This window comes from Triturus cristatus, chromosome 10 (genome assembly GCF_964204655.1).
Source record: "Triturus cristatus chromosome 10, aTriCri1.1, whole genome shotgun sequence".
Lineage (NCBI taxonomy): Eukaryota > Metazoa > Chordata > Amphibia > Caudata > Salamandridae > Triturus > Triturus cristatus.
Window position 1 is genome coordinate 819187018 of NC_140593.1, and position 23805 is coordinate 819210822.

General features: G+C 49.0%; 1 protein-coding gene across 4 annotated transcripts in view; it reads right to left on the minus strand.

The window, feature by feature from the left end:
* Positions 1-492: 492 nt before the first annotated feature.
* NPRL3 (NPR3 like, GATOR1 complex subunit) overlaps positions 493-23805 on the minus strand; it is a 360149-nt gene continuing 336836 nt past the window's right edge. For all 4 annotated transcript variants that reach the window (XM_085628418.1, XM_085628421.1, XM_085628419.1 and 1 more), the window contains one exon: positions 493-975. In XM_085628418.1, the coding sequence (XP_085484544.1) occupies positions 810-975 (166 nt within the window). In that variant the 3' untranslated portion in view covers positions 493-809. The remainder of the gene's footprint in view (positions 976-23805) is intronic.

Below are 23805 nucleotides of genomic sequence, written 5' to 3' on the forward strand. Positions count from 1 at the left end.
TCTGATACAATGAAAATGGACATCAATATGGATAATTTCACTAAGTGTTTCCCATTCCAGCTCACTGAGCTAATCAGGCTTGTGGCTAATAAATTGAGGGTGTGTCAGCCTTTTGTGGAGCTCTTTTCCGTCCTCGTCCAATAACCTTAAATCAAGCCACTCAGTGTCATATTATATAACCGCTTTCTGGCAGTGAGGCACATGGACGGTGAATTGAAACAAGCATTTGCAATGCGTTAGGTCTCGCATTTACGCGAGTTTGAACTATTGACATTGCAAATAACAATGCCTATTGGCATTGTCATTTACAATGCCAATAGCTTTAACTCGTGTAACTGCGAGACCTATTGCATTGCAAATGCTTGTTTACTTTCTTTTTCCGATCTCATAGAAGTTTACACACCTAATATCAGATCGATTTATTCATCATCACCATAGTGCTACATACATATTTTAACAAAAATAAGTTAGTAAAGCAAAACACTACTCATGTTTTTCAAAGCAATTGAACATCTTTTATATTTTTATTGTTGTATTTTTTCTTTCTACAAATGGACGAAGGACTCTTCGAGTTAGATGCATCTTGAATTTATAAAACATGATTTCCTTTTTCCTCCGAATATGAAGTGTTTAAATTACAGAAAAATATTTTTTGAGGGGCATGAGACACGATCTGCTGAGTCATAAAATAATTCACAACAATAAATCATTGATATAAATTAAAATATATACAACATAAAATATATGCCACGTTTTTGGATAACAGCTAAAATTGGATAATTTTATGCTGTCAAACATATGTACAAAAGTCACTTAAACAAAGACTGAAATACAGAAATAACGGGATCCTCGTGGTTCGTCACTACGAGCACACTGCGGAACTTGTCGAAGAGCATGAGAAGTTGGGAGCGGCGCATGTTTTCATTATACATGATTTCTTCCAAGTGGTGTCGTCCACGAAAGTAGTGCAAAAGTCTGTAAGACAGGAAAAACACAATTAAAATCTCAGAATGTGTTCTTGATATGAAGTCTTCCAGAACCATTAATGTTATTATCACTATTAAGATGGGCAATGCTGGCAGCACTGTGCATATGATCTATGTGTTTGCACTTAGTGTACAGGAGGCAAGTCTCAGTTCCAAGCTTTGTGAATGGACAGACATGAGCCCATGTGGCAAAAACAGTTATCTAGTATTGGTGTACAACACAACTGCCACTGGTGGGGGGTGTGGCTTGAAGCCGCATGGAGCCGGTCGAGTCTCTGTGGAGCTCCGGAGGCGGCAGGCCAAAGAGACATTTATCCTTGATGACAGGGGTTGGCTGGGGGCCTCAAACTTGACGGCAGGCATTGAAAAACAAGAGCAATTTGTGGCACTGTCTTCCCTGTCTGGGAATCCTATCTAGGGCCGGGGATGTAAGCGGTAGGGCCCTAGGCCCTCATGCACAGCTAATACCGACACAGATACATAGTGGTATGGTCTAGAACTGGCCCAGGGTACATACACCCAGTCACTTTTATTAGCATGGTCACCTGACCGGTGACACCTGTGCTGGATGGGTGTAGGGTGAGTCCTAGATGATGCACTTCTTGTGACCTGACGGCCTTGCATCTACCTATAAAACATAGATGTAATACTATGGGAGGGGGGAGTGTCACACCTCTTACAAACTTGGATAATAATGTTTCCCAATATATCTGGGGCTCTCAATTATATGAATTAACCCAAGGAACAGGCTACCTTGTAGCCCATGTAGACAGGGTAGGGACAAAAGGGGGAGGTATAGCTATGATCTATTGATCCCACCACATGGTTAGGATAGTGCCAGCACCAACGTTGGAAGCTGAGGCGATGACATTCAGTGTCAAAAATAACAATCTTGAACTCTTCCCGGGGCTACTTATCTATAGGCCTCCAGGGACGAGACCCTCTTTTACTGCAGACCTTTCTGGAATTGTACTTAAATACTTCCACCTTCACGGTTCTGTGTGATTTTAACTTTCACTTAGAAGCAAATAATGACTCCGATACCTCCCGCCTGATAGAAAATCTTGAAGGCTATGGGTTGAGTCAGATCGTATCTGAGCCAATGCACCTAGTGGGCCACACGCTGGATGGCATTTTTACCAAATCAACTCATCAAAGTGTTGAGTGTGCGACCAGTACCCTGGTCAGATCACTCTGCAGTCTACTTCAATGTTGAGATCCCAACAACTAGTAGCTGTTGCAGGAATAGACCTTCCTTGGTCAAATCACGTCCTTGGAAACTAATCCAAAAAAACGATCTGATAACAGCTCTGGCGAGGAACCCCCCAGCTATGGCAGACTCCAATGATGCAGCTAAGAATTTCGAAGAATGGCTAAGTGTAGCAGTGAACAGGCTTGCACCAGAAGTCACTAAGCACCCTAGGAGAAGACAAGCCACGTCACTTTGGTACTCGGCTGAGCTTAGACAAATCAAAGTCAATTGCAGACATAAGGAACTTATCTGGAGATCGGATTATAGTATGGAACATAGAAAGGATTATAACACAGCCTTAGAGGAATATAAGACTGCTATAAAACAGGCTAAAACAGTAAATTTTACCACTAAATTTCAGGAAGCCAAAACGTCCTCCAAGGAACTATTTAAAACTGTGACAGCCTTGTCAAAGTGCCCGCGAGACACTCTATTCGCGCCTGATCAAAACTTTGTAGACAAAACTGCTTCTTTTTTTCAAAACAAAGTTCAGTCTACAACGAACTCCTGAACACAACAGATGCCCCTGGGGGGAACTGCGAAGAGGTGCTGGAGGATATCGCAACTCAATGTAGCTTGTCACGGTTTTCAGTGTTAGTTTGTAGCAGCAGGTCTGCAACTTGTTCTACACCTAAGTCTGGTTCCCCCCTAGACCCTTGTCCCCCTTACATACTGCATCTGGCTAACAAGGAGGTCAGCGCGTCCCTGACCCCCCTTTTAAATGAGATTATGAGCTAAGGGGTTTTTCCACTTCTTTGGAAAAAGGCCTGCATTAGACCCATTTTGAAACTAGCATTTGCAATGCAATAGGTCTCGCATTTGCGAGAGTTGAGTACCCCCTGGGCAGGGTGCAGTGCATGTGAAAGGTAGGACATGTACTAAGGTGTGTACCATGTCCTGACAGTGAAATAATCACCATTTCGTTTTTCACTGTTGAAAAGCCTTCTTGCCCAGAAGATAAAATGGGGAGGCTGTGTAATATGCTTTCCAGCCTATCTTCCCAAAGGCTTAAGATCGAGAGGTGAAGTTTAGTGTGCCTGAACTCACAATGTAATAACACATCTTTTTATGAGGGTGGTTTTTGCATTGTGTGTTTAGAAGCCACTCTTTTATTAGTGGCTGGGTTTTTGGGCTCTAAAATTTCTGTGTGTCTATGCCTGGTTTTGGATTGACCGTCTGGATTTGAAAGTGTACTCTTTTATGGCCAAATTGGCCGAAATAAAGAATTTTTGATTGATTGATTGATAGGATCTGAGAAAAGTCTTGACCCAGGGGAGATGGGGATACAGCAACAGGCTGACCTGCATCTGGAGTGTAGGGGGGAAGGAGTAGCCCCTAGAGGTGAAGAGGCCTGGGTTGCTGCAATAAAACAATGGTCCCATCTCCTGCTGAGTGATTGAGAATCCAGACCCCCACTAATCAAAGGTAGAAGGTGTCACTGGCAGGAAGGCACCCATAACTGGTTTGAACAGGGGTCAGTGCCCCCCTGAACACAAAGACTTCAAAGACATTTAGGGGTATAACTATGAGAGCTGAAGCCCCTTAACTTTGGAGAAATGGATTGATCAAGACTGAAAAGGATAGAACCTACTTCGTGTTCAAGAGGAACCTCTGCCAAGGAAGAAACAGCTGAAGAGACTGAAGGAAAGGACTGAACCCTGCTGTATGTTCTGGGTTAGCCTGCAGTTTGCTGCTATAACCAAGGAGAGGCTAAAGGGACTTTGCTGTGTGCTGTGTCCCCCTGCTTGAGAGGACTTTGCTGTGTCTGGAAGTAACTTATCCCCAAAGGCCCAAGGCGAGCTGGCTCCCTGTTACGGAAACTCAGGAACACAAAAGTTTCCAGGAGAGTCTCAGCGACGCTGTGTGCGTGTGCTTTTTGCAGCCTGAGACCCTCGTAAGAACTGCTCTGTGATCTTGGGTACCTGGAGTCCAAGAGAGTCTCAGCGACACTGTGTGCGTGTGCTTTTTGCAGCCTGAGCTCTTTGTGAGGATTGTACTGTGATCGTGTGCAGCGGAGCCCAAGTGAGTCTCCGCGACGCCTTGTGCGTGTGCTTTGTGCAGCCTGAGATCTACGTGAGGATTGCCCTGTTATCGTGCACACCCGGAGTCCAAGTGAGTCTCAGCAACGCTGTGTGCGTGTGCTTCGTGCAGCCTGAGACCTTCGTGAGGAGTGCCCTGTGATCGTGGACAACTGAAGCTCAAGTGAGTCTCAGCGACGCTGTGTGCGTGTGCCCTGTCACAGCCTGAGATCTGCGTAGCACCAGCGGCCCATACCGACAGCCCCAGAGGAGCTGAGCCGCCGGCCCAAGCCCGCCATTGCCAGAGCGGGACCTCGAACCAACCCAGTCAAGGGAGGGCCCGAGTTCCACTACCCGCAATCCACAAAGATTGAATCGGCGGTCCAAGTCCCGGGGAGAGGAGAGTGAGGTCGCACCCCCGAGGTAACGTGTGTCGCCGCCTGGGGCGGGGTGCGGGCTCGGAGAGACACGTTCTCGGCCTCTCCCATTCCTGCAGCGCGCGCCTCTGCTTTGGCTCGTATCACAGCCCGTACTTGCCGAGGAGTGGTAGTACCGGGGCTGGAGTGCGGAGCTGCACTTTGGTTTACATCATACCTGCGTGGGGTTATCTGTTGACCGAAGCTGACCGCGAGTCAGTACGAGTGGCGGAGAGACCGCCTAAGGCACAGTGATCAGTGCTGGAGTGTATTATTTCTGCATTACGAACTACCTGATTGTCGTATTACGCATTGCATTATTTCTGCACTATGAACTACCTGATTGTTGCATTACGCATTGCATTCTTTCTGCACTACGAAGTACCTGATTATTGCATTACGCATTGCGTTAGGTTGCATTACGAACTACCGGATTGTTTCGTTACACATTGTATTAGTTTGGCATTACGAACTGCTTGATTGTTGCATAACGAAATGCATTATTTTCGCATTGCAAAGTGCTTGATTCTAGCATAACGAACTGCATTATTTCTACAGTGCAAAGTGCCTGATTCTAGCATTATGAACTGCATAGCATTGCACTAGGACTGCAGTAGATCATTTAGAATTGCTCATTAGTATCGCCAGAACTTACTCGGTCTGGCTGGCCTAACAACCGGCCAGGAGGAATATTACAAATACGCATATGTTGGATTCATATTGTGTGGTCTTATCGTATATCTTTTTAGATAAATGTATACTCGTTTTTATGAAACTCGTGTGGAGTCCATTTGTGGTGTCATCATTGGCTTACTGAGAGCAGGGTTGCAAATACTTTACACACGTGCCTTGAAGATCAGCCTGGCTGCTCGTGCCAAGCTACTAAGGGGGTGAGCCGGAGCTATTTGAGAAGGTGTCCTTCCTTTCTCTTTTTTTTAAAAACAGATTTTATTAAATTTCAATTTTCAACCCGGCAATCGCCACATATTACAGTCATACACAATGTTGTGATACATTGAGGTCATCGTACGGTGTACATGCATTATCATCAACAATAAGTGTATGGCACAGTATTACAACCATCCCATCCCTCCCTCCCTCCCATTACTTCATCTTGCGCCAACCTCTCCCAGTGTATATTTCAAGGTGTTCCCACAGCTACTCCCAACTGCATGCAAATATTCAAATGGGTATGTGTGCATCCCACAGTGCAGGAGGCACAAACAATGGAATCCCCTAAACGCGGAAACTGAAAAACAGGGGCTAGGTGTGTCCTTCCTTTCCCTGACGTGGAAGCAAGGGTCCCTATTTGGCCTAAGGTACCTACCTCAGCCAACTAGCGACCCCCAGATCTAACAAAGAACATTTGCACTGATGGAAATCATGGTTTGCACTGCTAAGACAAGCAAATTCCAGTCCAAAAGTGTCCAGTCATCAGTGCAAAATTACCCAGTTACAGGTGGGGTGCATGTAACCAGCGCTCTCGGTTAAATCACTGCTATCTATTTAGGGGCCGTATAGTGGCATACAGTGATCTCAGACTCCATTAAAGCGCTTTGGGATGGAAGAGTGCTAACACTATAGACGTGAGGGAACACTACGACAGACAAAGTAAGCGTACAATGTAAGCGCTTTGCAGTGTTGTTAAGCTTTTGTTGTGGGAGGCCCGATGGAAACCCCAAGCCCATGCAAGGGGTGCGAGACAAGACAAATTTATCAGATCTGTGAATGGCGGGACTTCCTTATGCGAAGCACGTTGGGGTTAATCCAGGTAGAAAAAAGAGAAAAACAGCAAGTAAAATGACATGGAAACCACAGCACCGCTATTCCATACAAATGTAATTAGTAATTATTCTGAAACGTATCTTGTTACAGCTATTGCTTGCCTTGATAACATTGACATCCTTTCCAATCACAACAGGCTGACCACTTGTGCAATAGGGGTAGGATAGGTCTCTGTGGTGACAGTGCATAAAAGAGGATCAGGAAAGAGGTACGTATTGTGTTGAAGTTACATAGTGCTTCATTCACCCGTTGAGATCACAAAGTGCTCCGTGATGACAATTGTTCACTTGTGACCTGATTTTATCTTCCCAGTGTTACTATTAATAACAGGACCTTTGAGTAGCTACGAAAAGAGAAACCCAGCTAGGGTTTATTTTCTTTGGTCCATACAGCGCGGGCCGTCCAGTTTTCACTCAGCCTTCCGTTCCTGTAAGTCACTTTGTGTTTTATAGTGCTAGAGTTACTCTCTGGTTTTAAAGTATTTGCAATTTGAGGCACAGGGCAGGAGACAAAGTAAGTTTGTGGATCCAAAAGCTCACATCACAACCTCACTACCACCCTGCCTTTGATACTCTTGTGTTGGGTCTTGTCTACCAATAGTGGGGCTTACCAAGAACCTTTAGTGGGCTTATAACCCGCCCGTTGTATACCATTGGTAGGCTTTATTGTCACCCACATGTGGTTCCTTCTTTCTTGTTGATTTGTGTTGATTTGCCTTCTTCTTCTTGTCCCTCCCCTAGATTGCAGCCTATTTACAACCCGTTTGATTTAATGACTTGTCCTTCCATGACTACTTTTGGTCTTTTTAGTTAGGCACTCCACAAGAGTGCATGTGCTTCCAGCTCTCTCTCTTTTGTCTTGCTCTTCCGTGCTCTTTGTATCTCTTTCCTCTGTCTATTCCTCGTTCACATGTGTGGTTCTCCCCCACCAAACAACCTTACTCCTCCGACCCCCGACTCTGTATTGCTCTCTCCCTCGTGTGCTTCTCCGCTCGTCCCAATGTTGCCTTCTCCCTCGTCTGCTTCTCCGCCCACCTCCATGTTACTCTCTCCCGCATGTTATGCTTTTGCCCTTCCCCATCAAGCCTTATTTTTATTTCATCCCTACCCAACTTGCACTCCCCCACCCGCTCCCCCACAGATTGGTAAATAAAAATAAAATAGGGCATGCATGATTTCGCAGGCACACGCATTTGTGGTAACACGTGTGAGCTTGCATCATGACACAGACGTGCCTTACGTCATGGCGCATGAGTGCGCTTGCCTGATGAATAAACGCAAACTTCATGATTCGAGGTGAGCAAGCCACTGAAAGTTAGAGCCAGGCATGAGCCCAAAGACTGTTGTGGTTCAGCTCGAGGTCATATTGGAACTTTGAACCAATGACAAGCCGAGCTTACATGTGCCTTGCGCTTACTGCTGTCCCTGTGCCTTGATGTTGCGTTGCAGCCAGACCTGCGGACTTCGGAACTGGGCAGCCAGGTTTGAGTCTGGGCATCGGCTCAGCATCATGTGATTCTGGGCAAATCACAACCACCCTAAACCTATAAACAATGACTGGTGGCCTTGTGTAATGTAAGTGGTGCTAATGGAAAGCACTCCAATTCCTGTGGTTGAGTTCTCTCTAAATAGAAACTGTAGAAAAATAAACAGAGGTAAAAACTTGGCTTTAGCACAAAGGAAGACAAACAGATAACCATTTACTGGCTGTTTGGTGCAAAGTGAAACAACAAAATGTGGATAAATCGCTGCTTCACTTCCTAAATTGTGTGATCTTAGGCAAATATTTTATTTCACTAAAACGCTTTTTCCTTCATTATCGCATGTGAAAGGACTTTCAAATATGTGCAATCAGAAAATCATTTGTACAAAACCTATTGTGTTTGATTTGATGCGTAATGATGTTGCTCTGTAATAATCTGGGTTGTGTTCAGGTTTTATATGACAACTGTTTTGCTGTGTAGTTCACTAATGGTTTAAGTTTAGAAAATATCACTTAAATAGGTACTTCTCAGTGCGACGGTATAATGTGGTATTCATGTCAAACCTGCTTTGTGTTAAAGAAATATGTTTTTTGAATTTTGAAGCGTCTTTATCATAATTTACATGAGGTTGGATGTATGATTTACATCGCAACGTTTTCAGGGTTCGACTGCTAGATGGGCTCGAATATCTGATCCAGACCCTTGGCTCGGCTCTGACTTGGCTCTTCCTGACAATTTGTTGGCTCGCGCTCCTCTTCTTAGTCATGACGCATGCTCATGCCTACGAAATGACGCAGCCGCCTCATCATGCCTAGTATTTTTTTCCTTTTGACTGATGCTGTACAGGATCGCTAAAAACAGCGTCACTATATCTCATAGGCAAAGCCAAGAGATCCCAAGGACGATATTTATTAGCTTAGCCAATGCTTGCTTATGGTGACTGTACCCGGCGCACCTGCCAGGCCTCTGCACTTGAGCGCGCCTGTTTCTGCATCCGCACGCCATACTGCTCTGCTTACAAGGTGGGTGCTCTAAATACGCCACACGCATAAATCACTGCCAGTACACCTTTTGCTCTGGCGGAGGTCTGTGCAGATACATCCTGTGGCACTAGATACATAACAATGCCGACTTTCATTAAACAACGAGTGATGCGTGCGCGTGCGCCACTGCGATCCATGTGCTTTTAATTATTGCGCCCGTGTCTGGGCACGGTAATTGAAACCACATGGCCTATTGGTGTCTATTACGCGCACCAAGCGCGTAATAGACACCAATAGGCCATGGGCGGAGCAATGCGCCCGCCTTTGGCCTATTGCGTGCTGGCTTTCAAAAAAGCATGCACGCAAAGGCCAATAACGTGCAACAGAAGGAAAGGCACACGCTTGTGCGTGTGCCATTCCTAGGTCAGCTCCAAATCCCCGTTTTTTTCATCTACTAAATGTCTCGCGCTGCGCGAGCACTGTTGCGCAGTGCAACGCTAGGCGCAAGACCTAAAAAGCCACACTTGATCCTTTGGAGGCTAAACATTATCGCCCAATATCCTGTCTCCTGCTACTCTCTAAAATCCTGGAGAAAGCCATTAATTTGGAATTGACAGAGTATCTGAACCGCAATAACATCCTTGATTCCACCCAGCATGGCTTCAGATCTCGGCATTCCACTGAGGCAGCCTTGATTATGGCGACTGAAGAGATCCGTAAGGTGATGGATGGAGGGGGTAGAGCCGCTCTCATCTTGCTTGACCTGACCGCAGCATTCGATATCGTAAACCATGCGGTACTGCTGCGGCGGTTGAAGGCAGCAGGTATCAGGGATAAGGCGCTAACCTTACTTACATCCTTCCTGGCATCTAGGGCACAACTAATTCACTGGGATGGACTTTAGTCAGGAAAGTTCTACCTCCCGTGTGGAGTTCCTCAGGGGTCAGCCCTGTCCCGACAATATTTAATTTGTATGTCACACCACTAGCTAGACCAATAAAAGATCATGGTCTTATGCTAGTGTCGTATGCGGACGACTACCAGTTAGTGGTATCGGTTACGCAAAGTGTGGACATGACGGCTGTTCGGTTCCGCAATCGTCTCACGGCTGTGATGGCATGGATGAATTCCCTTTTTTTTAAGCTTAACACTGAAAAAACTGAGGTTGTCGAGTTTGGTCAGAAGCCTTCAGTATGGAGCCAACTATGGTGGCCCCCTGAGGATGGGACGTGTCCTGTCCCCGTGCCCAAGGCCAGGAACCTAGGCTTTCTGATTGATAAAGATCAAACGCTCGCTCCACAAATAAATCAAGTCTCCTCTGCTTGCTTCTTTACGCTGAAAGTTCTGCGTAAAATTCTTCCATTTATCCCATTTTCACTAAGGAAAACGGTAGTCGGAGCCTTAGTTCTCTCTAGAGTTGATTACTGCAAAGCTCTATACTTAGGAGCTGACACAGGGCAGATCAACTTCAGAATGCGGCTGCTCGGGTACTGCTTGATTCACCCAAACATCATCCCACGTCCGCTAGTATTAAGCAGCTCCACTGGCTTCCAGTTCAGCAGCGAGTGGATTTCAAGGCCCTCTGCCTAGTGCATAAAGCTTTGTATAGAGGAGGAGCTGCGGATATTCAACTCCTACTTCCCCGGTATGTGCCACCACGCTGTCTCAGGTCCACCAATGCTGGACTGGTACGTACCCCTAAGATACGAAGAGCCAGATGGGGAAGAAAGGTTTTCTCATACCAAGCGGCCAAACTGTGAAACTCCCTCCCTGTACAAATCCAACTACAGTCCAACAGGACTCTTCTCAGGAAAATGATAAAAACATGGCTCTTCGCCAAGCTCTAGATATGTCAGCGTATGCCTGGTTTTCACTCACCTCAGCCCCAAGACGCCTCTGCAATAGTGCGCTTTATAAATATATCAGTCAGTGTGGAAGTCAGCCCTCAAGGAGTAGCTGGTGGAAACACATTATTTTCTAAACACTAGACCGTGACCAGTCGGTCACTACAGGTGAGAGCCGAGATCCGATCATCGTCTGTGGTGCCAAGATAGCAGCAGGCGGGCAAGCTGGGCCATAGAAGATGTCCTGTGGTGGTGAAATTGGAGGCTGTCGGCAGTCAGTGGCTGAGCGATGCTTGTGCGACTGGGACCTGTGGCTGGTGGAGGTGCGTCAGAGCCAGAGAGGGCGAGTTGCCTGGGCCTACGGTGTAAGGCTGTCGGCCCGCAGACGGCATTGGGGAGCGCCACAGCTATATCCCTATCGAAGGGAGCTTAATGTGTGCCCGGGGAGTGCCGCAGACAGCTTGACGCACTGCTGTGCCCAAATGAAGGCGGGCTGATGAGCAGCAGCATTTCAGGAGGCCTGCAGCACGGCAGAGATGGCCGCCTGTGACCAGAGGCCAGTGGAAGCAGTGTGCGGGCAGAGTCCATGGCCAGTGGGGGTGCAGCTGCAAGAAAGAGGGCAAGCTGCCCGAGCTGGAGACTTGAGACTGTTGGATCCCCACGGGTGGCCACCTACCAAGGGCCTGATAGCAGGACACAGAAGGGACAGCCCCCTATTGCCCAGAGAGGACTGCAGTGGAGTGACCCAGGAGCACTGGATGGTGCTGCCTGCCCAGGTGCACTGGGGTCCAGCTGCTGCTGCTTGCTGTGCTGCCAGTGAATGGGGGGGGGGGAATGCTTGTGCCCTGCAGTGGTGGCTGGGGCGCTTCACACTCCACTTCGGTATCTCCCCGGGTGCTACAGTCGAGAAGGTGGCTGTGGCTTGCTTGGGGGGGGGGGACAGAGGGGGAGTAGGTGAGGGGGGGCTGTGGCTTGTCAGCTGTGGGGCGGCCCTGGCCAGCTCTACCCAGATCGTGAAGGAGCTCGATGGACTGTGCTGCGTGGAAGGCCTTGATGCATAGTGTTAGCGCCCAGGGGGCTTGGGGTTCCCAGCCAGTGGTCTAAGGTGCACAGTTAGGAAGTGCAGTACCCTGAAGATGGGCCGCTCGAAGGGAGAAAAACAGGACCGTGGGTAGGAGCCTGAGGGGGAGCATGGGGACTTGGGGAGTCGCCCTTCGGATGCAGCAGACCAAAGCCGGGGGGGGGGGGGGGGCGGCCCATACAGTGGCAATTTTGTCGGTCATCCGGAATACCAAGGTGTCTATGGAACGTAAAATTGACATAGTCACGTCACTCAGGCGCTGGGGCTGCTATGGACCTGCCCCTGACAGAATAGTGGCCACAGAACACACCCCCATGCAGGTTTCGCCACTGGTGGGGTAGCCCAGGAAGGCCTTGAGAAGCTGATGGCGGAAAATGCGAACATGGAGGCAAAACTGGATGATTTGGAGGGCCGCTTCAGCCATCATAGCGTTCGGTTGGTGGAGGACCTGGTGTGGGCGGAGGGTCAGTCGACTGAGTTATATGTTGAGGACTGGTTGGGCTCAGTGGTACTGGAGGGGCGTCCATCAAAGCTGTTAACTGTGGAGCTGGCCCACAGGGTGCCAGGTAGGCCCTCCGCCCCAGGCTCTTCCACAAGTGCCATTGTAGCATGGCTTCTGAACTTTTGTGACTGGGATAACATCCTGCAGGTATCCAGGAATCACAGACCCATGGCAGCTGGATGGCGGTTCGGTTAACATATATCCGGATTACGAAAGTTCAGAAGCAGAGAGAGTCTTACATTGAGGTTAAGAGGCAACTCAGGTCCTTGAATCTTAAATATGCGCTTTGTTCCCTGGCAAGCTTCGCGTCACGGACTCGAGGGCTCTCATTTCTTTGGGATAGCGGTAGAAGACTGGGGACTGGCTGGAGGCAAAGGGGCACCAGGTGCCGGGCCGCACGGAGGGCAATGGCAAGGTGCAATGGCCGGCCCAGCTACCGCAATGGGGGAAGCGACGAAGGCCAGGGGTAACCCCCACCAACACAAGCAGAGACGGAAATGGCGAAGATGGTCCAGGGTGGCTATGCCTGGCCTGCGGGTAACAGGTGGGCGGCGCTGGATGTTGATAAAGAGGCAGTCAAAGATACAACAGATGGGGAGTCTCCTGCCACGGGGGGCAAAGCAGAGCAAGGGGGGCTGCCTGTGGTTACCCCTATGACTGACAACCCGATTGTGTGACTGGGCACTGTGTTCTGTGTTCCACCTTCTATCTTCCTAACTCTGAACTTCTCGGACAAACTGGTTCAGTGTGTACTTGTGGGGGGGGGGGGGGGAACAGGCCCCTTGAGAATTGGGGGGGTGGGTAATTTTAAACTCATCATACGAGGATGTGGGGTGGTTCTTGTTGGGAGATGGGGTTGTTTTAAGGCTAGACAGCGGCTATGGGGCGAAACCTTGGGTGAGCAGGTCTCGAATGGTTACAGCCAGGGCACAAGGGTTGGGGGAGTCGGACTCCTGTGATTTAGAGGCTGGTGGCCTGCGGGGCCTCTCCTGGAACATCAATGGTCTTGGTAGAAGCATCAAGGGGGAGTGGTATCAGATGTAGTTCTGTTACAGGAGACCCACTTAGTGGGCAATAAGTGTGGGCTCTTTAACAGAGGGCCTTATAGACTAGTGTTTAATGCAGGGTTCTTATGGGGCTCTACAGGATCCGGATTCTGCTTCAGAAGATTGTCCCATTTCAGATGGTGAGGATGTCGGTGTCTCTGGAAAGGTGCTGGGCAGATGCCTCTGGTATCTGGAAAGGGCTCCCCCTCACCATAGTTTAATAGTACCTCCAGCCCGGCTTGCCGACTGAAATCTTCGCCCGAATGGGAGAATGGGTGGTGGCTGCACCAGATAACCTCATAATTTTAGGGGGGGGATTCTCAATTTCACGGTACAGGGAGACTGGGATAGGATAACCCAGGCCCACTAGGGACCTAAAGTAGATATGCGCTTGGCTAAGTTCCTGGGCTTCCATGGGTATAGCGGATCTGTGGCGAGTGCAGCGTCCCGACCCAAGAAAGTTCTTGTGTGCAGCTAACGCTATGCGGTCGTTTTCTACGCTGGTCTAGCTTTTGGTCCAACTGTATCAGAGCAGCTGGTAGGAGGATGTGCAATACCTGCAGAGTGGTATCTTGGGCCAATTCCCAATGATGGCGATGTGCTGGAGGCTTGGGGGCAATAGAGGGGGGTGGAGAGTGTATCCATGGAAACTAATGGACTGGGGTACCAGGAAACATTTGGTGGCCTCGACTACTAGGTATTTTGAAGAGAACAAGTGGTCGAAGTTCTTGGGGTTGTGCTCTGGGAGGCCTACAAGACTGTGGTTCAGGGCTGTTTAAACTCACACATGGTTGGGAGGGAGCAGGAGTGCTTGGACCTTGAGCAGAATTGGTGCATGGGGAGGCTGAACTTTGTGGTCTAACCAATGTTGGACCTGTTGATCAGAATCTAATGGGCCCATGAGGTGTATAGAGCATAGGCAGGCCAGGAAACTAAGGCCCGATTTTGGGTGAAGCAGGGGCAGGTGTACAAATTTGCCTATAAGGCCAAGAAATGTGATGTGCTACCTAAGTGTGAGGAAGGGCAGAGGTGGATACAGTGCCTGAAGGGGAGTGACAGAGCCCTGGTGGAGATGCCCGTGGCCATCGCTCGAAGATGGGAGCCCATATGCAGGTCGTCTATAGCCCACACATTTTTGAGATGGGGGATCGAATGCTTGAGTTTATCCCAGATCTCCTGACTCCCACCCTTGTGGAGGAGGACCGGAAGGGTCTAGAGGCTGCGATCACTGACTTAGAGATTGCAGATGCTCTGAGCCTTTTGCAGAGGGTTTGTGCTCCAGGCCTGAATAGCCTCCCATCTGAATTCTTCAAGTGTCTCCAGGACCCAGGTGCTGCCTCAATTGAGGGAGCTATTTCGGAGCACAAAACAGGAGGGGGAGTTGTTAGAGGACCTGCTACGGGCACTGATTGTCCCCATTTACAAGGACGGGATCCGAGGGAGGTGTGTGTATCCTATCACCCTATTTCCCAGCTTAATGTGGCGGTGAATATACTGGCGAGGGTCCTAGCAAGCCGTATGCTACGGGTGGTGGATTCTTTGGTGAATGCGGACCAGTCAGGCTTTATGCCATATAGATGCTTGTTTGTCTGCCTGGCACGTAGTGGGAAGATTGGGGAACCTGCGATTCTCTTATCATTAGACGCAGAGGAGGCTTGTGACTCTCTGGAGTGGCCTTACCTGTGGGCGGTGCTGTAGAAAATGGGGGTTGGCCGTTCTTTCCTGGGTTGGGTCAGATTGCTCTATCAGCACCCTGTTGCCCGTGTGCAGGTGAATGGTGTGTTGTTGGAGAACATCTCCAGAGAGCGGGGCACTAGGCAGGGTTGCTCGCTCTCCTCGTTGCTGTTCACAGTGGCGCTTGAACCACTTGCAAACTAGATCCATGGGGATGCCCAGGTCTGGGCCCTGCGGTGGGACCCGGACAAGGAGGATGCAATAAACTTATATATACAGATGACATACTGCTTTTCCTAGTGGAGCCTAGGCAGTCTTTGTGGGACATTCTAGAGATTCTGTAGGTCTTTGGAGAGTACACTGGACTGCACATCAAGTGGGGTAAATCTGTGGCATATCCCTTGATGGGGCACTCGGGCAACTGGGTGCTGGGTGCTTTTGAGCCGTTGGGCACTCAATGGATTTCAATGGAGAAGCTCAAGAACGAACAAAGGCTGCAAGCTCGGGGACAAAGATTCTTCAGGTGCGACCACCACTTTGAGAGGTAAGTTGGGTAGTTAGAGGATAGGTAGGCACCCAGCGGTTGGGCACAGGGGGCTGCAGGGCGCCGGGTGCAGGAGTGCCTTTTGGTGTCGGGAAATCTTGCCCTCTGCTGGTCACGGTTGGAGGAGTCCCTGGTTCTGAGGCTGCAGGCGTCATCAGGAGCGTCGAGGTGGGTCCTTGGGTGCTGGATTCGGGGTCATAGTCGCCGGGGGGACGTCCTCGCGGTCTTTGTTCATTCTAGCACAGGCCAGGCTTGGCGGGTGCAGAGTGTGCAGGGTTTGCGGTTCCTGGCTGATGCCAGGGGTCAGTTACTTGCTTTGAGCAGTACCCCTGCTCGTGGGAGTCCCAGGTAGTTAGAGTCACAAGGGAGTCAGGACCTCCAGGGTTTTTGAGGTTGCTGACCACTGGAGATGCCGGGGTTTAGCAGAAGCAAGTTTGAGGGTCGACAGGCCAGTAGGGCTGGGGCCAAAGCAGTAGGTGTCTTCCTCTTGTTAGCAGTTGCACGGCAGGTCTTCTTGTTTATAGATCTTCTTTCTTGTTTCGGAATCTGGATCTGAGGAAGGAAGGTTCAGGGTGCCCCTAAATATTGAATTTAGCGGTGTTACAGGTAGGTGAAGGGCAGGGACCAATGGGTCCCTTCCCTGGGGTAGGTACACCCCCTATTCTGCCACTCTCCTGTGGGAGGGTGGCAGTAGCCTAGTCCTAATTGGGCAGGGCTTCCCATCTTCATGATGGCGAGAATCCGGGGATGTGCTTCAACTCGCCTCCCCCACCTGAGGGGTGGGGGTGGCAGAGACTGGCACACCCCCTTTCCTTCCTTGGGGTTTCCGGCCAGTCTTCCCGCCAGAGTGGGGGTCAGAACCGGTAGGGGCCAGTTGCTGAGTAGAGCAAGTGGCCTGGAGAAGCTCACAAAGGCGGCATGCCTTTGAAGCTTCCCCTGCCCATCCTGGGGGAGGAGACCTAACACCTCGCCCAGGATGTGCATTGTTGCAGGCCCAGGAGAGCGGATGGCTCTCTACCTAGGGGTCCAGCAACATGTCTGCTGTGTGGCAGCCTAGGCAGCCCCTCAGACAAGACATGGATTGTAGGTTAGGTTCAGGGGTCATCTCTAAGATGCCCTCTGTCGCGCATTGTACATTAAATCCCTCACTGGCATCAGTGCGGGTTTAATGTGCTGAGACGTTTGATACCAAACTTCTCAGTCTTCAGTGTTGCCATCATGGTGCTGTGGAGTTCATGTTGACAATCTCCCAGCACCATATACTCTTAGATGGCAGCACTGCACTTACAGTGCCCAGGAATGGACCTGGGTACTGTAGGGGCACAGGGCTCATGCACCTGTACCCACACCACTGGCATAGGGCACCCATCCAGAGGGGTGGCTGATGTATGCCAGGGCAGTGTGTGTTGTGGGCAGGGCACACAGGGACGTGTGCCATGTCGACTCTCTGTTTTGTTCTGCACCCAGACACTCAGCCTGCAAAGGCAGTGTGTGTGTGTGTCAGGGTACAGGGCCTCTAAGGGTGGCACAATAAGTGCTGCTGCTCTTAGGGGCCTTCTCTGGTCACAAGGCCCTGGATACCTAGGGTACCATTTACCAGGGGCTGACATGTGGCCAGAGATGCCAATTGGGTTTTGGCTGTTAGGAAGTGTTTAGGGAAGGTCCTGGACACATGATTGGCAGGAGCCCAGGGCACACCAAGTCAAAGAGCATCAGTAGTCTGGCAACAAAAAATTAAAAAGAGGAGGGGGGGGGGGGGTTACTGCAACAAAAACCCACTTACTCACAGCGGCACACTTGGTGGTGGTGAATGAATAGGCTTTCTCAGACCTATTGGCGGACAGAAGGGCACTGGACCCGGTGCGGTACCCGAGGCAGCTGTATGGGGGGCGAGGGATTAAATGGCTCCCGTGGTTAATATCTGGAGGAGGACTGACAAGCTCATGGATCAGAAGGGATGAGGTACATGGAAGGGAAGAGTTACAATGGCAATGCTACTGTGGGAGGCAGTGGCACTAAAGGGGCTCCGGAACATTGAAGGCTACAAAAAGTGTGTCTCTGTGGTGGGGGATGTCTGGAAGCAGGGGAGGTTTCTGGAGATGGAGACCCAATATGAGATATCCGGTAGACAGTGCCTCCGATACCTGCAGATGCAGCAGATTCTTAAAAGCTATGGTTCTATGCTGTAAGAGCTGCAGGAGGAATCCTCCCTAAAGTATGGGGTGCTTGACTCCCCCCTGCATGTGCATGTCATCTACTTGTTGTACACCACAATCCTGGCACATAGTTTTCCCGACTTGGCCTCCTTAGGGATGGATGGGAAAGGAACTTGGGTAGGCTGGAGGATGAGGCATGGGGAGCGGTCTGCTGCTATCTGAGGGAGGTGGCAATTTGGGCGGGTCTTCGTCTGGTCCAGCTAAAATAGCTGCACAGGGTGTACTTCACAAGGGAAAGATTGCATAAATTGAGGTGATGTGACGCTAACCTATATCTAAGGGGATGTAGTAAGAGGGGCACTCTGCTCCACATGATATGGGAGTACCTACTGGTGCAGAGGTATTGGGAGAGAGTGGGGTCGCGTCTGAGGTGGTAAAGGTCCGGATACAGCTTACACCCCAGTTGGTTGCAATGGGCATCTGGGGAACAGACTTTGGAGAGAGATACCCTGCTTTTTAGGTCTCACGTGTAGCGTTGCAGCGCAACGCGCTGTTCACTCTGCGAGGACTCTTGTAATGAAGGACACTTCAGAAGGGGGCTTTAAGCCCGCCCCTCATTTCCATTGGCTGACGTCACCATTTATGCTAAACGGTGACCTGCCATTGGAAATGAGGGTTTTCTGTAGACACCCTTTGGCGGCCGAGCCGGACTCGGTGGCCTGCTTTGCATCCGTCACAAACCACTTTCTTATCTTTATGGGGCCATGTGTAAACACATGGCCCCATAAAGACAAGAGAACGAAGAAGGTAAACAAGCGCTCTAGCTGCCCTTTCGTGACCCAGGGGCGGTTCCTTAATTAGAGCTGAGGGGCGCAGCCCCAACCTCAATTCTAACCTATTATAACCTACTGCTCCCTGGTTGTATATGCCAAGTTTTCAAACGCCTGTACTACCACCAGGCATCAGTAAGACAGAGGAGACCTGCCCGCTTTCTGTGGACTTCTCCTTTAAACATTGTTTTTTATTCTGAGCAGTCGCTATTGAATTGCCTCTTTCTAAAGGTATTTACTGAGCACTATCTTCATTGCAAATGTGCGTTTACTTCTGTCAGTCATCAATTCTTCCAGTCTTACCTCCTTCCGGGTTACCTTTCTTGGCCTGGGAAGCTCGCGTGTGACATGTCTCCCTGAATTGGCTGATGACCTAATTGTCTCATGTGTTCAGACTGCACCTGCGCAGAGGAGGGTGAAGCACCCAATGATTGTGAGGCAATTACAACCTCGGCCTTGCCTTGGGCCGAAGCCTTTAAGGGCATTATATATGTTACAGTCAAAGTGTGAAATCCCGGTATTGTATAGAATGCCTAGGTAATGTATAGAATGCCTGATGGTTTTCGGCAAACTATGAAATATAAGTTTTTGGTGAAAATGTTACATACTTTACCTAGGCATTCTATACAATTCCTAGGCATTATACCGAATGACCAGTACCATTTACGCAAAGTGTTAAAAGGCCACAAGGTGAGATTCCTAGGTATTCGGCAAAGTGTGAAATCCCGGTATTGTATAGAATGCCTAGGTAATGTATAGAATGCCTGATGGTTTAGAGGCAAACTAGGAAATATAAGTTTTTGGTGAAAATGTTGCATACTTTTCCTAGGCATTCTATACAATTCCTAGGCATTATACAGAATGACCAGTACCATTTACGCAAAGTGTTAAAAGGGCACAAGATGAGAAGCCTTTATTAATTAATACGCATTTGAAGCTGAAAGAACAAAACTACGAAATAAAGCACAGGATATTCTTACCGGAAAACAATGAAAGCAGAACTGAGATTGAAGTACTTGTTACACTAAGAAAGGCCGGAGTAACACATGGAATTGTACTCACTTTTATTATTCACACAAAAACACCTTATATTTTGGCACTTTGATCTTGTACATACATTTCATGACTTAAAGAAGAATGCGAACAGAATATTGTTACCGGTAAAACACAAAGCAGAACTGGCATGACCTACTTGTTGCAGCAGAAAAACACCTTCTATTTTGGCACTTTGATCTTGTACAAACATTTCACGACTTAAAGAAGAATGCGAACAGAATATTGTTACTGTTGAAACACAAAGCAGAACTGGCATGACCTACAGAGTGCGAACAGAATATTCTTACCGGTAAAACACAAAGCAGAACTGGCATGACCTACTTGTTGCAGCACAAAAACACCTTCTATTTTGGCACTTTGATCTTGTACATACATTTCACGACTTAAAGAAGAATGCGAACAGAATATTGTTACCGGTGAAACACAAATCAGAACTGGCATGACCTACTTGTTGCAGCAGGGAAGGCTAGAGTCACATTTTGAACTGCACTTAATTTTCTTATTCACACAAAGGCACCTCATATTTTGGCATTTCGTCTTGCACATACACCTGACTAATCCTTGGCCGCTTCCTGTGGACTGAGAAGTAGCTGCAGATCAGAGAGGTATTTCGTGGTCAGGAACGTCTTCAATTCTCGTTAAGTTCTTTGGACATACGGTGAATTGTGATCTGGCGTAGAGTTGCGCAGTTCCAAGTCGGTAAAAGACATCTTCCGTCACGTTCATAACAACTGCCAAGAGATTGCGTGAGTCATCCCGCCCTTTGTTGACGTCGGGAATCGGAACTCGCACAGTGGCACCCAAAGGCACAGGAGGAATTTTTTTTGTCAGAATCCTTCATTTTTTTGGCCTGAATCTCAAGGTTCGATTTCGATTCCATTTTACTTTGGATAGCTTTCTCAATATTGAAGCAAACATTGCACAAAATTCTAACCCCATAACCTTCATCTTCGTCGCCGTCATCGTCTTTAGGAGAATGTCCACAGATGGCATGAACGTTTCGGCCACACTTTCGGCATGTATGAGCACCGCTGGTTTCTTTTAAGCAGACAGAACAGATAGCGGAAGAAGAAGGATTTTCGGTAACCACGGAAATGGAAGGCTCTTCAATAACCATGGCTTCATCACTGTTTTGGCTTCCTCTATCATGGATTGCATTCTCAGCTATGTCTTCTGCAGGGAGCTGTGCCTCTTGCATTGATTCATATTGTCTTTCTTCCTGCTGTTGTGTTGTTTGTACGCTCTCTATTATTTTTTCGAGTTCTTCCTCAGTCTCTACGTCTTGTAAAACGTCGTCAGGCAGGGACGACGTCGAGAGACCTACTCTAGCTTTGCAGCCGAACAGAGCTTCGTATGGTGACCTCTTAATCCCAGAATAAAAAGCCTTGTTCTTCATAAGTTGGACGAACCGCAATCCCTCACTCCAGCAGCTACTTTTTTCATCTTGCATCCAAGCACACAGCATATTTTCAATGTCCTGATTAGCTCTTTAGACGCTCCCCTGACTTTGTGAGTGGCGCGGCTTACCATGGACGAAACTTCTTTAGGCTGCTTACCACATTGTTTGCAAATTCCCTGCCGTTATCGGACTGTAGAATCGTTGGAGCACCAAGCAACGTAAATATGTCGACGAGCTTGTAGGCTACTTCTTCCGCTCTCTTTGATTTCAGAGCCCGGAGAACTACAAACTCAGTGAGATGATCTTGGTACACCATTATAAACTTGTATTCTCTGTCAGGATGGCACTGAAAATCGATAAGATCGACCTGCCAACGGGAGTTGAATTCAGAAAAAAACATTGGCTTGACCACAACACCTTTTTTAACACCTTTTTGCTTCTTCTGGCAAGGCACACAAAGGTGAATGTACAGCTCAATATCATGACGGGTAATGTTCTTATACTTGGGTGAAAGTTCTTTCAACATCCTGTCCCGTCCTCCATGACCAATAGCCAAATGGGCCTTATGGAGTACGTCAAATAACTCTGAGTCTGCGACGTAAAACTGAATAGCACTCGTACCTTCTTTAACAGGATAGATCAACTTAGTCGTATTCTCAACCATCATTACATCATAGTGTTTCACCAGCCAATAGTCCCGTGGTTCCTTCTTAATGGTCGTCTTAGCCTTTTTGCACATCGTCCACTAACTTTTGGTAACTGGTTTCGGTTAGGAAAACACCGTTTTTAGCAGCATTGGCTCTTACTTGAGACAATTCATCGCAGAACCGCTGTTGCATGTCAGCATGGCGTGATTCCTGTCTTGGCACTACACTCCCTTCTGACATGGTGATACAAGAACCACGGGAAAGGATGACGGCAGAGCGTCTGTGAAACCTCAGCCGGATGCTATACACGACCTCTGACCCTGCTTGCAGGCAGGTCGCTCCCCACACCACCGCACGGCAGCCACCTGCTCTTTGCCTGGTTCCTTGTGCTGTCTCTGCCCCTCGCTTGCTGGCAACTTGTGCTGTCTCTGCCCATTGCTTGTTGGCAACTTGTGCTGTCTCTGCCCCTCGCTTGCGGATAACTTGTGCTGTCTCTGGGAATAGGTCTATTATATACTTTGCCGGCAGACAATCCGGCAAAGTATACAATGCCTAGGCAATGTATAAAATATCAATCATTTCATACTTTGACGTTCGATTTTCAGGCATTCTATACATTACCTAGGCATTCTATAGAATGCGGGATTTCACACTTTGACTGTAACATATACATTCATAACCTGACAGTTTGAGGCTGCAATCATTTTATCAAGGCAGGTGTTTCCTCGCGGTTTTTCTGTGGAATGTGTTTTTGTGTCCGTCTTGGCGTGTGTTCCACCTCCAAGTCTCCAGGCCGGCTGGCTGACTGGCTAGGTTGGAACCTTGTATTGTCATCTCTGGCCTGCACACCCTTGCATGTGAGCCCCGCGTGTGTGAGGGCCCTGCGGTCCATGCAGGGCATTGATACTGTCCGATTCAGAGACCTGCAAAGCTGCGCAGGTCCTGCCTGGGTGAAAGCGGCGCAGTGAGTGTCCTGTAAGAGCTACTAACAAATGCTTAACTCATGGGTGAAACGGAGCCTAGTGGTCGTCGTACATGCGCCTCACATGTGCATACTGATCATTCCTAGGTCTGTGCCCTGCAGCGTTCTGCGTGAGCTGCACAGGGGGGTTTCTGAACCTGCTTTGGCCGGTCATGCAGCGCCTTGGGCGAGCTGCACACAGAGCATTGATCTTGCCTGTGCCCTACAATGTCCTGCTCGAGCTGCACATGGGGATATTGACCCTACCTGGCTCTGTGCCCTGCATTGTGCTTCATAAACAGCACGCACATGCATAAATATCCTGTATGAGCTTCACACGGGTGAGTAATGTCACGACGAGGTCAGAGTTCTGTTGGGTCCAATGTGGGCTGGACACAGTTGCAGGGATTCATACCGAGTCTGTGCTTGTGGGAGTTACTCACAGGTGCAGAGTCTGATCTGCGCCCTGGGCGTCCTTTTTCAACCCCACTTAGGTGAGTAGCTTCTGCCCGAGTCTTTAAATATGACCTAGGAGCTTTACAAGGGGAAATAGGTAGGTTGTGACCAGGTCAGAGTTCTCTCGTGTCCCCTGTGAACTGCACACAGGCGGAGATAATCCTCCCGGAGTTTGTCCTTCAGTGTCCTGTAAAACCTGCACAAACATTAAACCCAGACCTGTGACTGAAGGTGAGTGTCCAAAAAGTTTCAGTGCTCCGTTCATCAAATCCTTGTGGCTGCACAACCACCCTGCCTGGATCAGACCCTGCAGTGAGCTGTACGGAGCTGGTGGCTGGGTCGGAGCACTGCAGTGCGCTTTATGAGCTGCACGGAGCTGTGGAGCTCGTGCCTGGGTCAGAGTACTGCAGTGCGCTGTTTGAGCTGCACAATGCTGTGGAGCTCGTGCCTGGGTCAGATCACTGCAGTGTGCTGTATGAGCTGCACTGAGCTGTGGAGCTCGTGCCTGGGTCAGAGGCACGGAGCTGTGGAGCTCGTGCCTGGGTCAAAGCACTGCAGTGCGCTGTATGAGCTGCACGGAGCTGTGGAGCTCGTGCCTGGGTCAGAGGCACGGAGCTGTGGAGCTCGTGCCTGGGTCAAAGCACTGCAGTGCGCTGTATGAGCTGCACGAAGCTGTGGTGCTCGTG